Consider the following 14,422-nt stretch of genomic DNA (forward strand, 5'->3'; position numbering starts at 1 on the left):
TAATTTTTTAAGAAATGCATTTTAAAATTATCCTTCATATATAAACTGGTTCTTCCGAAAATTAAACATATTCCCAAAGGCATAAAAAGGTTGGATGTTTATTGTATACCTCAAAAGTGATGACGTTTTGCACAAAGCACATGGCAGAAATGGATTTCGAAGTGGTTGTAGGAACTTATGAAGAGATTTTACTTGGGTTTAGAGTTATCCAAGTAGGCGAGGTTTGTTTCTTAAGTAGCTTTCTGAAAGATCTTAATTTTAAGTGTTGTATAATATCTGTGTCAATGATTACTAAACAATAAATAGATAAAATAGGCTAATTAAAGTAGGAAAAAGTATCTGTATTGGTTACTGGAAATTAGCTCACTGCTGAGCAAAGTTTCTCCAGGATAATTGACTGCACAGAAATGATTGATTAATCACTATTGGCTGCTAAAGCAGCTTTAAACTGATCTGTTGTTTCACAGTTTACACAGTATGGTGTAATAAGACTAAAGTTCCAGTCTTTGATGGTAACTCCCGGCACAAATGAATTCTTTAACATGTTTAAGATACCAGAATTACATGTCAGCAACTTGATGGATTTATTATGCTGAGTCCTAGATGGTTTGGTATTATACATGAAGAGTCAGCAGGGATGGCCACTAGATAGGATGTTCTATCATTAAAGTGATCATGTCCTACGGACCCGCTTAAACGATCATAGAGTGTGTCCCATATACCCGGAATGTTATAGCAAAATAAAAATTGCACTCAGCACATGTTTTGGTGAAATTATGTCACATATCATTAATATAAAACCAAAAAAATTACCTTCACAACTGACTCGCCATGAATTCCATTTTAATTAGCGTAGAAAGTGAACTAAAACCTATGTCAGAGTTTGAATTTCGCTGTGTACAGCTTCCATTTTACCATTCAATTCCACACTGAATCGGTGATAATCATCTGGAAATTAACTTACAAAATGACATGTGCGCTAAGTCATTGTTTATTATTGACATCAGAAAACATGTATTATTTGAAATGATGACCATTATCATCGACTTAGTGTGGAATTCATATCAAATGTAACCTGAAATAATATCAAACTGAAGTGCGACTGATGCTGTACATTTCACACTTTATACAGACTGGGATAGGAAGAAGGGGACAGAAGAGACCGAATATGCATTACCGTCTCATTTCCACAGAAATTAGATCAGTGGTACACTGTATATGTGTTACATTTTAAATTATAGATGAAAACCATTGATCATATCAAACTTACTACTAATTGTATTTAACTTCAATCAAGAGTATATAAACAGAATCCGGATTTTCACCACTGCCAGGTATTCTTCAATAATTCTCACTCATACATTCTTAACTCACAATCGAGTACATCTGATATGGATAGCAGTTCTATATTCATATGGTGTGATGTTCGATCTATCAATAATCTGTTTCCAAATTAAAGATACAAAATAATGTGTTAAAGTTTGGTTTCCACAAAACCATTTTCTGGAAGGTAAAGCATCTGGGTTACCAAATTCCCACTGCATTTCATTTTCATAAAAGTGAATATTGTCTGTATTAAAAAAATTTCATCTTATTTTGAAAGAATTTCCAATTGGAGCCAAGTTTCACAGACCATTCTCATTCTGGTTGTATAAAACATGTGGCTGTGTCAGCAAAAGGAATGCTTGCATCGGGAGGAACAGATGAAACCATTCAGCTGTTCAGTCTCAGAAAGCGGTCACAGCTAGGATCCCTGACTCACCATTCTGGTAATATGATTTTCATATCTGATAACTATATCTTTATTAGGCAGAAAACACTAAACATGCTGTGTAACATGGACATCCAAAATGTTGAACATTAAATAATAGTAAGTACATGTTGCTTTCTTTTGATTATCAAATTGTAACCCAACAGAGTTATTGAAAACTGCATGTCAGAAGGTTTTGTCCACCAAACATCAAAAAAAAAACTCTAACCCAAAATGTATTGCAATATTTTGTTCATGAAATAGTCTGATTAACATTTCTAAAGTAACTTCATTGTCTTTTCACAGGATCTGTAACTTCATTGTCTTTTCACAGGATCTGTAACTTCATTGTCTTTTCACAGGATCTGTAACTTCATTGTCTTTTCACAGGATCTGTAACTTCATTGTCTTTTCACAGGATCTGTGACCTGTGTACAGTTTTATAAGAATTCCCATATGTTTAGTGCCAGTGAAGATGGGACCTTTTGCATTTGGAAAACATTTTCATGGGAATGCCTGAAGACCCTCAGAGGGCATAAGTAAGTTTCACAAGGTTTCAGGTACACAATAAAGTTATGGTTTCTTTTACCAGGTGTTTGACAGTCATATGCACCTGCTAAGACTGGCTCTTCTGACTTGCACAATTACTGTAAATCTATGGATTCGAGGATAAGTGATCGGTTAAGAGGGAATATATCCGGATATCAACACATATACATGTGTACTTTCAAATTTTATAATATTTTAGAATCACTCAATCTAATTAGAATTGGACTTCTTAGATCTATGCCGTATACTATGGGTGAGAATGCGAATCTAAGAAGTCTGATATTAATTAGATTGTAGAATCACTTATTTTCATGGGGTTCAGTTGTCTTGGTTTTGTAAACAATAACATGTTTGTGGGGTTATGAATCCCTGGTTGAAAAGATTCCATTCATTATGGTAGTTCACTTTCCCCACAAACTGTCCAAACATCTGGGTACTCTTGATATGAATAATAGAGAGAGGAGAGGCTTGTAACTCCTAGTACAGGGTTCCTAATTTTGGCGATTAAGAAATCAAATAGAAGTATTTTGTACTGCATTCTGTACCTTTTGACTTGCATATAACTTTATATTTAGATTGTCACCAAATTTCATCCAAAATTCCAAGTTCTTCCTGACATATTTGAAAATCAATCAAAAAATTTGACCAATCTATTGTAGTAGACATTAACTTGGCCGTTGAAGCACTCCATTATTTCACGTGTATACAGAGGCTATTTGCACGTCATAGCCTTCACTTTGGAGTTTGACCTACTTTGTTAAAACTTTAAACTTATCCATAACTTTTGAATGGTTAGTGATAGAGCTTTTATGCTTCATATTTGTGTGTTCTTTGTGACAAGACCTTTTTTAGGTACCAGAATTACTTTGCTGCCATATGGGGACATCAGTGTTTCATAAACACATCTTGTTTAATTCTTCTTTAGAACCACTAGGCCAATTTCAAATCAAGTTAGCACAAAGCATCTTTGGGTAAAGGGGGTTCTGAATTGTTTAAAGGAAAAACTACATCCCTTTCCAAGGGGACATAATTTTTTTTAAAAGTGAAAATAAAGTGGGTGTTTTAAAAAATCTTTTGATGAAGAACAACAGAGCCAGAGTGGCTCAGATGAGCATTGTGAGCCTCGTTGTTCTTAATTTCATTTTAAATCTGATGTATTCTTTTGATTAGGGGACCAGTCCTTTCTCTCTCAGTCCACCCCAGTGGGAAATTAGCATTAACAGTTGGTCAAGACAAAACTCTGAGAACTTGGAATCTCATCACAGGAAAGTCGGCTTACATCTCGAACATCAAAAGAGGTAACTGAACAAAAGTAAAATAAATCTATAGCCATGCATTTTCTCATCTTCACATAGTTTTAATTCCAGAAGTTTTGGGTTTCTGATATTACCAATACATGTACTTTGTATTTTCAAACAATAACAATGATAAAGAGAGAATAAGAAAACTGGTTTTATTTTCATACAAAGTGTTTGTTATGAAAGATAACCCATAATATGCTTAAAGACTCTTCTTGTTGAATTAAATAATATCAGTAGGTTACAGATTTTACTGGAGTATCAGTCAGCCAGTCATGACCGACTACCTGAAAATGTCAGTCCTGACACATTCAGCCCTTTCATTATGGTATTTTGTTATTGCCTTTTCTTCAAATTAGTTTCTGTTCATTTAAAAACTTCCTCACTGTTTTGTGTACTAATGTTCCAGTAACAGTTTGTCATTTCCCTTTGTTTTGGGTGAGGCTTCTTATAGACTTCAATAAAATAGGTTTTACTTTTGTTCTCAGTGACCAATCACATTGAACAAATGCTTTAGTGTAGTCATCCAGACTCATTTGTATGGAAACCAAACAGCCAATCAGTGAATGACACATCAAACCATGAGTGGGATTTTCACACAGTTCTTGGTGCAAAAAGACACATTGTTTCTGGAATGATAGTATATTCTTTGCAGCAGAGAGAAAATTTCATAATGTTAGATACTACATGTATAATCTAAATATACTGCATATAAAAGAAATGAAACCTCCAATTTTTAGAACTAGTTTTATTATTTCATTCAAATATATTGTTTGATTTTTATATCTATTAGAAGACACATATATTCTAATAGAAAACTTAGTGAATTTAGAGTTAGTCATCATCACTAATGCAAAAAATGTCAAGGTTGAAGAGATGATAGCCATTGAAATTTTTCCACTTCAATATGAATGTGCTCCAATTAGCATTTGTTGCTGCTCAAATTCTGTGATGCATAGGGTTAGTTATGTGGTTTATTTGTGCCATGGGGATGTTTGTCACTTTCCCAGAACTGCCTGATACAAAGTGGGTAGATTTTCTGGTGGATTGGGACACTTTGAATGCACTGATCTAACATGTCCCACACGTGCTCAACTGGCTGAAAATCAGGACTTAATGGGGGTGTGGTCGTCAGATGGGTTCAATCACCGTAGCCAGATAACTCAGTTGGTGGAGCACTAGAGGTCTGAGTTTGAATCCTGGTCTAGTCTGTTGCATTTTCTCTAATCCTATTATATTTGGTGCCTTAGACCAGCCCCTGGAACTGATAGGTGAAAATACCTGCAAAGGGGATAAAGATCCTGAGTTGATGTCTTCAAGGTGTGAAGGCATTTAAGGAGGAGAAGGGTGGCGGTCAAACGAGTTTGATCACCAGTGGCCAGATAGCTTGGTTGGTAGAGCACGTACCTGATTGGAGATTTAGGGGGCCCGGATTCAAATCCCTGTCTGGTCTGTTGCATTTTCTCCCTTCCTGTTACAGATACAAGACAACAACATTGTTATCTATCAAACTTTTTGTATTTATCCATACTCACATCAATTTCTTTCAGTTGCTGATATTGTATCATGGTCTCCCAGTGGTGCTTTTTACGCAGTTGTGTTTGCCAGTAAAGTGGATGTCTATAAACTAGAGGTATTGCAAGTTTTGTTCTTGGCTGTCATTCTCTTGCTAGATTTCTTAACACAGTTTTGTTATTTGGAACATCAAACTTTTGATCTTTTAGAATCTTTCCACATTGGGATAGGACTGAATACATTTACTTGCCCCACAAATGGAGAATTAGACATCCTTTTTTATCAGTTGTGTGTATACGCATGTTAATAATGGTTCCGACATTACAGAAAAATGATATAGAGGATGTTGTAGTACATGTACATAAACAGAATTTATGTTGTAGACTGCCTGTGTGTGCTCATCGTGGACGCTTGAAAAGAAAATCAACAGCTTTGCCTTCGTTAATGTAAGATTCCTTGTAATGACAGAGTAATTTAAAACATTAAATTGAGATAAGAAAGGATTAAGATTCCAGTATTTGTAAATTTTTATGCATTAGAATAAAATGCTTCATGTTTCTGATAGCAAAAAAGTGTCCGAAAAGGTTTGTATTTTGAAATTAGTTCTTAAACCACATTGAGTATTAGTTTCACACACAGGACAGTATTGTGGTTTATGGTGGAGAAGGAGGAATGGTTTCTTTTTATGACATCAACAACAACACAGAAATCTCATCAGTCAATGCAGAGGTCAACAGGTAAGTCTGTCCATTTGAATAAAAAGATCAAAGGACCATGTTGAAACTGAAATGTCGTAGAAGGAAGCAACAAATTCTGCTGTACTGTAGTTGTAGGACAATGAATGTTGTCAGGCACTGGTACAGTATGGCAATGTAATGTATAACTGTATGTTTACATTTCCAGTGTTTTTGATTTGATATCTTTACAAATTATAATGATAGCCATTTCCTCATTAATGTGTTGCAGTTTAAAAAATGAGAGTCTATTTTAAAGGGACTGGTTCAAGATTTTTTATGAAAATATTTTTCATTTTTTATGTTAAACATTGAAAATATAACTCATTTAATGTTGACAGCCAAAATTTGGACCTTCTGAATGCAACAATAAAAGCAATATTTTAGCCTTAAATCTGTGTTATGTAAACAAAGACTCAAGTCTTTTTATGTATACAAACAAGTGAAATATTGATTTTTGCATATAAAGCATCTTAATTTTGCATAGTCACAAATTTTGACTTTTAGTACCGCGTTTTACCCCAAAATGCTTGAAATGTGAAGATATAATAAATTTAGATCGATATCCATTTCTTTTGAAAATTTCATAAACAATAACATACCGCAACCTTTGTTTACAAAACAAATAATAAACTCTCTACATTGAGCTTCTGGGATAATGTATAACCTTAATTTTTATGTGAAATCTTTTAAACACAATAGACAGTAGGATTTGATCATTAAAAGTGAAAAAGAAAACTTTGAGGAAAATTGTGAATCAGTCCCTTTAATGGTTGGGATTCTAACAGAAATGAAAGTAGAATGTAAACATAAGAAATAAATTTTTGATACATTAGGGTATGCCTCACGCTGGCATACTTTTTATGAAGCGTTAATTTTCTAATGTATGATTGCACTTCGATTGGATTTAAAGCTGTATGAGCTGTCGTGTTCATGTATTATTTTTGTACATAATTACTTTCAAGCAGATCAATTAGTGTTAAAAGTTATTAACTTTTCCTTAATTACATGCTTGAAAAAATTTGCATGTAAAAGAAAACTGTGAGAAAATTATTTAGAAATTAAATATAGTGTGGTAGATATAAATCATCCGGAACACCTCAGGCCTTTCACCGAAAACACGGTGTTTTTTGGTGAAAGGCTCGAGGTGTTGTGGATGATGCATAAATTATACAATGTTAGGCATTTATAAATAGCCCCACGCGCGTCAGGGGAATCCCAACATGATGTATTAACTCAGACACAACAGTCTAATTTTAAGGCTGAAAGAGCGTAAATCAACGAATTACTAAGAGGTATTTGATATTTCTATTTCTATTAAACTTATGGCACTGTGCTGTTGTAACAAAATATACAGCTTTACACCTGACCACCGATCTGAAAGTTTGAACTAGTCACATGACTCGCTTGAAATGGTCAAATGATGCGGTTGTTTGTAAACACCGATTTAAAATTAAATAATTTTGGTTAAAACAGGTGAAACAATGTATGACATGTCATACAGCCTCATAACTACATACAAGTGATGATTCAAAAGCGTTTTTACAAGATGGAAAAAAATTGTCATGATCATACAACTTTAACTTTAAAGACTGAAATCTGATATGTGGTTTTCTAATGAGTAGATACATAATGAATTTCACTTTCATGTGGAATTACTCCATCAAAAATTGTAAGACTCGGTTTCATGCAAGACTTAGTTTCAAGGTTGACTGAACTTCTTTAATTCTTGTACTATGTTCTGTTCTCTGTATTTTATTTATTGTGTGCGATCCATACAACTTACTGGAAAAAAGTATTCAATAAATATTATTTTCCTATTTTTACTTCGTGATTACACGTGAACTGTTGATGTAAGATTATTTACGAAGAATACTTTAATACAGGCCTGTAGGGAACATGTATTTCTATGCGATACTTGCAGAATGCTTGTTGGTTACTGTTAGCTGCAGAACTGTAGCTCTCCGAAAAAATTATGTTGACTGACTTTAGTTAGGTTACTGCAAGTTGTCAAATATTAAAACCATAATATTTTCAAGTTTTTCCAAAGCAAATTCATGTTTGTGAAATGTATTGTTTTAATATGTCCATTGATTACATGATATGTGTATAGTAGAATACTTCAGCTTTAGATGTTTTCTTTACACAGGATCAGGGGTATTTCTTTAATGAAATCTGATGGATCCGATGAGGACAAATACTATATGTTTACAGCCTCCAGTGATGGATTTCTGAAGATGTTCTCTGTTATAGTGGAGGGAACCAAGGTAAATGATTTTGAATGAGTATCCTCATAAACAGAATACTATTTCTTTTAAACATTGCCACAATTTCCTGCTCTAGTACTGACACAATGATTTTTATGTTCCAGGTGAATGTGAAATGTCTGTCATCACACAATGCAGATTTTAGACTGACTTGTATAACTGTGATGAGACCCCAGACTTTAGTGAAGGAGGAAATCTCTGAGGTTACGGTGAACACAGATAGTGTTGTTGAGGACAGATTATCAGAGAAGGAGGAGGACACAGAACAGATTGAATCAAGTGCAAATAAAAAGTCACCCAAGCGAAAGACAGAGAGAAATTTAAAGCACAGCATGAAAGATAAAGCTGTCAAGCGGTTAGGAAAACAACCACTGCTGAAAAGTAGGTATATGTAGGGGATGCACCATAACTACATGACATTTTATGTTTGATATTCTGCATGTACATTATATCATTACATGTAGGGGTGATAAACTGTACAGTAATATTTTAAAATGTGTATATATATTTTTTAACTTTTTATATTGAATTCTATAAATTATCAAAATTAATAATCCCTTCATTGTGTAAAAGTAAAGGAAACCATTTACACACTTTTGCATTTGTGGATAATCAAGAGATATTTTTGAATTTCAGGAAAAGGGAAAAAAATAAAGAAAGAGATTGAAGATACATAATGACTTTAAGTTAGTTGTATATATTTCAGAAAATTAAAAAAAAAAAGAAGGTGTTTCAATTTGTTTATTTTTATGCCCCCCATCAAAGAAGAGGGGGCACATTGGTTTGCACCAGTCAGTTGATCTGTCAAGTATTGTCCACTCAGGGTCAACTTGACCATGAGTTTCAGATTACCTCTTGACTTTCAGGCCAATAGTTTAGAGGTCACAGGCTTGCAAGCAAGCATACAGTAGTTGTTGTCTGACTCATAACTGAAGACCCCTTATTCTGAAAATAATCAAAATTCATAGGGAGATTGTTCACTGACTTCTGTTGATTTTATAGTTTAGGAGATTTTGAATAAGTTTGGTTTTCTTAAAAGTAGGTCAAATCACAAGGTTAAAGGTACCACAAGATGGTCTTGTTACAAGGAATGTGCATAATAAATATGAGATCACCATCGCTCCCTGATACACTATGTAGGAAAGTCTGAAATGTGAATTTCAGCTTTTGTGGTCCAGTGGTTTTTGAGAAGGTTTTTAGCTCACCTGAACCGAAGGTTCAAGTGAGCTATTCTGATCACATTTTGTCCGGCGTCCGTCTGTCTGTAAACTTTTCACATTTTCGACTTCTTCTCCAGAACCACTGGGCCAATTTCAACCTAACTTGGCCAAAAGCATCCTTGGGTGAAGGGCTTTCAAGTTTGTTCAAATGAAGGGCCATGTCCCTTTCAAAGGGGAGATAATCACAAAAATAGGGTAGGGTCATTTAAAAATCTTCTTCTCAAGAAGAGCTGAAATTTACCTGAAAGCTTCCTGATATATTGCAGATTCAAGTTTGTTCAAATCATGGCCCCCGGTGGTAGGATGGGGCCACAAGGGGGGATCAAAGTTTTACATACAAATATATAGGGAAAAACTTTAAAAATCTTCTTCTCAAGAACCACTAAGCCAGAAAAGCTGATTTTTACATGAAAACTTTCTGACATAGTGCAGATTCAAGTTTGTTCAAATCATGGCCCCCGGGGATAAGATGGGGCCCCAAGGGGGGATCAAAGTTTTACACACAAATATATAGGGAAAAACTTTAAAAATCTTCTCAAGAACCACTAAGCCAGAAAAGCTGAGATTTACATGAAAGCTTCCTGACATAATACAGATTCAAGTTTGTTCAAATCATGGGCTCCGGGGGTTGGATGGGGCCACAATAGGGGATCAAAGTTTTACATACAAATATATAGGAAAAATCTTCTCAAGAACCACTGAGCCAGAAAAGCTGATTTTTACATGAAAACTTTCTGACGTAGTGCAGATTCAAGTTTCTTCAAATCATGGGCTCCGGGGGTAGGATGGGGCCACAAGGGGGATCAAAGTTTTACATACAAATATATAGTTAAAATCTTTTTCTCAATAACCACTGAGTCAGAAAAGCTGATATTTACAAGAAAACTTTCTGACATAGTGCAGATTCAAGTTTGTTCAAATCATGGTCCCCGGGGGGTAGGATGGGGCCACAAGTGGGGGGGGGGGGGGGGGTTAAAGTTTTACATACAAATATAGAAAAAAGCTTTAAAAGAACCATTGGGCCAAAGAAGTTGACATTTACATGAAAGCTTTCTGACACAGTGTAGATTCAAGTTTGCAAAGGGTAGTTTGGGCCATAATAGGGACCAAGGTTTTTACATGCAAATGTATATGGAAAGTCTTCAGATATGGGCCAAGGTGACTCAGGTGAGCGATGTGGCCCATGGGCCTCTTGTTTTTAAAAGGTAAATCAATACTTATGTGATGTCATAGGTTTTTGCAAAAATCTTTATTAAACAAAACTTTGCACATACACGTACTGGAAATATATCTTTTAGAGAAATTTTATTCACTTTATAAGATAAATAATCTGGTAAACTATTGATAGTGAAAAAGTTTATATTCTCCATAGGTAATGAATTGTTTAATTCAAAAATATTGTCAAGGGCAATAATTCCTATACTGGTATTTCTTCATTTGCATGTCTATTATACAATGGTTTCCTCGATACCCACAATTGATTTATATATAAATTAGCAGTTTTTCTAAACTGTTGACATTAAAAATATGTCATTTGAACAAGTTTTATCTATTTTCATGGAAAGGATCGCTGGAAACGGCAGTTTTATCTGTAAAGTTCTACAATGTTGCCATTAAAACTGCCTCTTCGGGAAGAGGCGTTAATCCAAATATCTTCAACAAATCTCGCTGAGATTGTCACCTCCAGTGCTTGTTTCTGCAAGCCACGAACATGCTCTCACACTCCAGAGTGATGAATTATCTCTATTCTCTTTAGAGAAGTGGACAGGCGTAGCCTAAGGATGATTCTGATTTACAAAAATGTGTGATTTTCTTATGTTGACCCTATACTCCTGTGTTGGTATGTCTGACATCTTATAAAAGCTGGTAACATACACATTTTCTTTGGTTATTAATTAAATTAAAACTGCATTGAGTGGAAATTAATACAGTTTTTTCCACCTTTTCAACCCATTCTCTCACCAGAGGGCGCGCTACGCATGCTTCTCTTTGTGGAGCGTAGCGTAACGCCCTCTGGTGAGAGATTGCTTTTCAACCATTAATAGTTACAAGTCGTATGAGGATAGAGTAGCCTGGTTCCCGAGGCCTTCCGATGTGCAAGCACGAAGGCCAGGCACTCACTGTCGAATGGATTCTTCCACTGATCAAAATCCAATATGGCGGACTCAATGGTAAGTAATGGGAATGTACGTAAATGAGCGTATCATGGCTTAATTAGCTGTGTCACTTTCGATTTTATATCATTAATTGCCAGAGACAGACCTTAGGAAATGTATAATACTTGGTTTTCCATGTGACACGCTTGTTTGATATAGTCTTATCCCTTTGTTTTCAAGCAAGTAGGTGATTCGTCAACTCGCATATTTTTTACGTGTGTTAAATTAAATCTAACCGTGTCACTTCGTTTTTTCTACTATTGTTGGGTTGCATAGGGTTGCTGGTGAAGATATAGACTGAGTTTTATAGATGACACGCACCAGTTTTCCTATTTCGAACTGGCAATTTCAGATAGAATTTCCTCCACTCATTTTTGGACAATTTTTGATTACATATAGATCTCACGACGTGCTTTACTTTGATAAGACTATATAGGCTATAGCTGAAGTTTAAACGATTACTTTTTTGTGCGATGATGGAGGTGTTTTAAGCTTTTATTGGACTTAAAGTGTACAATTTTACAGATTCTCGAAATTATATACATGTGTATCACTATGTATATTAATTGTTTTAATTTCAGATAATTTTCCATACATATGGAAAGAAGAAACATATGATAGTGGGTGAAAAAAACACCCTCATATATAATGCTTCATGAATATGCAAAACCATGCCAACAGGTATAATAAGATGTATATATTGCTTGTGTAGGAGATAAGGCTATTTATTCATTTTATAATTCAGTATCATGGTCTCTGACAGTGTCAATTATTTAATTCTTATGTAGACCTGCCAACTTTATGCTTGATCCAATAGGCTTGATTTAAAGTTTCTGTTGTTACTTTGGTTTACTGTGAATATTCTGCAGATTTCAGAGGGAATCACTAACAATTTCATTGTCAACAGTTACTATTCCTCTCTGACTCACAGTCCCGCTTGTCCAAAATTATATTTGTGGGTCGGCCCACAGTTTTTATATATTGCCAAATGATATACATTGAGGTATTCTATATTTGTGTTAGCATTATATTTTGGATTTGTTTGTAACTTAAATTCTTTGTCTTCTTTATGAGAGAACTGAGTTCATACACTTCCATTTAAAAATCTTATGTAGTAGCCAGGAATTCTGTATCTAAAACAAAAACAAATGTTACATAATTTGAAGTACATAATATGGCGCTATAGTAACATTCATTGTTATGCTTTTGCACAAACTCGTTGGTACTGCTTGGATTTGATACTAAATTCACACCTGCTAAAGCTTCAAAGAAAAAAATGTAGAAGATCACCATCTGGAGAAATCCTCATTCATCCCCAAAAACAAAGTTTTGCATTTATGTTTCTCTCACTGTATTGAAAATTTTGTCTAGTGGTACTTGTGTACCAAATTAATGATTCTTAATATAGTTTTGTGGAAAAAAGAAAAGAAAGATAACCAGATTGATCTCTTTATGTTACCATGTAGTCTACAGACTCCAGATGGAAAGAGATGGAGAAAGAATTTCTAAAGGGGTATTCAAGGACCCATCCTCCTCCACACTAATTCATATTGGAAGGAATTGACATCCAACTTGAATAAAGAATTACAGACTTCCAGAACAGGTTAACAACTAAATCAATTTGTTACAGTCTGTTATTTCAAGTTTCCCACCTCTTATAGCAATAATAAAAACAATTATTTCTGGCATCTAAAGGTGAGTTAAGAAGTTTATCATATATGTTCCCTTTGTTAGTGGAAGAAATTCAATACTGACATTTTCTGGATTGATAAAACACAATAGTGACAAATGCATGATTTTTTTGTATATAATGAACTGACCTACCTTGTTTTATTTCAGGTGCATCATGCAGATCCTTTTAAAAAGGAGAGGCCAGATCTTCAGATGACTTTATTGAAAATGAGAAATTTCTGAGTGGAAGTGACGAATGTGGCATGCATACAAGCAGACATCAGCATTCCCTCCCTCTTGTTAGTGTAAGTAAAACCTGCATGAATATAAAACTTTAGAAGAAAAGGGAAATATATTGACATTCAAAATTCACAGTTGGTTGTTCATCTTCTACAAAAATTACAGACTTGTTTCATTATTTATCTATGATAAAATTATGACATAATTAATATTTATGATGTATGTGTATTGTGTATTTACTACTATTCCTGATACAAATCTTTACTGATTATACTGATGTTTGTGACATTGTTTATAATTTTTAGATCAGAGGTGAGCTTTTTGAGAAAGACTCATGGAGGAAGTTTGAGAGTGTCAGTTCTCAGATCAAAAAGTTAGCTAGCAGTAGGAGGAGTAGCAATTCATTCAACAGTATGACATGAGAAATACATGACTAGAAAGACCTTAAAAAGGAGATTTGGCATTGTTTCATGTGGAGATTAAAGAACCTTCGAAATATATAACACAGACATGTTTCAGTTACTTGGGGATAACACTTATGAGGAATTTTGCTAACTTTCAGATTGGAATGTGTTGCACAAGAAATGCTTGATCACAACCCTCTTCTGTTAAAAACCTTTTCCATGCAAATAGTGTAAATGAAATTTAGCTATTTCATTAGTAAACATGTTTTCTGCGCAAGTGTGTGTCTTTGACATTAAATGCTATGATATTGTCGTATTCTTAAACAATGGAAGATCTCTACTAGTTCTTTCAAAGGAAAGCCAACAACAGGAATCGAACCTGTTCCTCCATCGTACAGATACGAAAGTGTGCACCATTACACCATGTTGGCATACATTAAGAACTGGTAGCTTTGGAGAGTAAATATTACATTATTCTGTACAGTTGATACTGGTTTGTGTGATATATGTATAAATATATATATATATACAAGTATATATAATGTATGCCTCATGTTTGGTAGTCGTCAATAAAGCATTTGAATTGAATATATTCCTTGTTCATGAAGAAAGTATAAT

At 34.4% G+C, this 14,422-nt stretch overlaps 1 protein-coding gene across 6 annotated transcripts; it reads left to right on the forward strand.

Moving 5' to 3' along the window:
* Window positions 1-84: 84 nt before the first annotated feature.
* LOC125669133 (p21-activated protein kinase-interacting protein 1-like) lies at window positions 85-14,392 on the forward strand. Of its 6 annotated transcripts, none has more exons than XR_008802382.1 (15): window positions 85-221; window positions 1,604-1,769; window positions 2,169-2,289; window positions 3,470-3,597; window positions 5,148-5,230; window positions 5,496-5,558; window positions 5,752-5,849; window positions 7,996-8,113; window positions 8,218-8,494; window positions 8,750-8,799; window positions 10,899-11,504; window positions 12,071-12,170; window positions 12,956-13,092; window positions 13,329-13,465; window positions 13,706-14,392. XR_008802382.1 is itself a non-coding variant. In XM_056162564.1 (11 exons), exons 1-10 carry the CDS (start codon window positions 120-122, stop codon window positions 8,788-8,790), a joined length of 1,197 nt encoding a protein of 398 aa, XP_056018539.1. In that variant the 5' UTR covers window positions 85-119; the 3' UTR covers window positions 8,791-8,799; window positions 9,153-10,173. The 6 variants fall into 6 exon arrangements, 2 of the variants coding, with proteins under 2 accessions (XP_056018539.1, XP_056018538.1); XR_008802385.1 differs by having other exon boundaries at window positions 13,342-13,465; XR_008802384.1 differs by lacking the exon at window positions 12,071-12,170.
* The last annotated feature ends 30 nt before the right edge of the window (window positions 14,393-14,422 follow it).

Source organism: Ostrea edulis, chromosome 4, assembly GCF_947568905.1.
Source record: "Ostrea edulis chromosome 4, xbOstEdul1.1, whole genome shotgun sequence".
Taxonomy (NCBI): domain Eukaryota; kingdom Metazoa; phylum Mollusca; class Bivalvia; order Ostreida; family Ostreidae; genus Ostrea; species Ostrea edulis.

Coding starts and splice junctions, on each gene's coding strand:
- LOC125669133 (XM_056162564.1), top strand. CDS start 120: ATGACGTTTTGCACAAAGCACATGGCAGAAATGGATTTCGAAGTGGTT. Junction 222..1,603: donor GAGTTATCCAAGTAGGCGAG/GTTTGTTTCTTA, acceptor TTATTTTGAAAG/AATTTCCAATTGGAGCCAAG. Junction 3,598..5,147: donor CATCTCGAACATCAAAAGAG/GTAACTGAACAA, acceptor AATTTCTTTCAG/TTGCTGATATTGTATCATGG.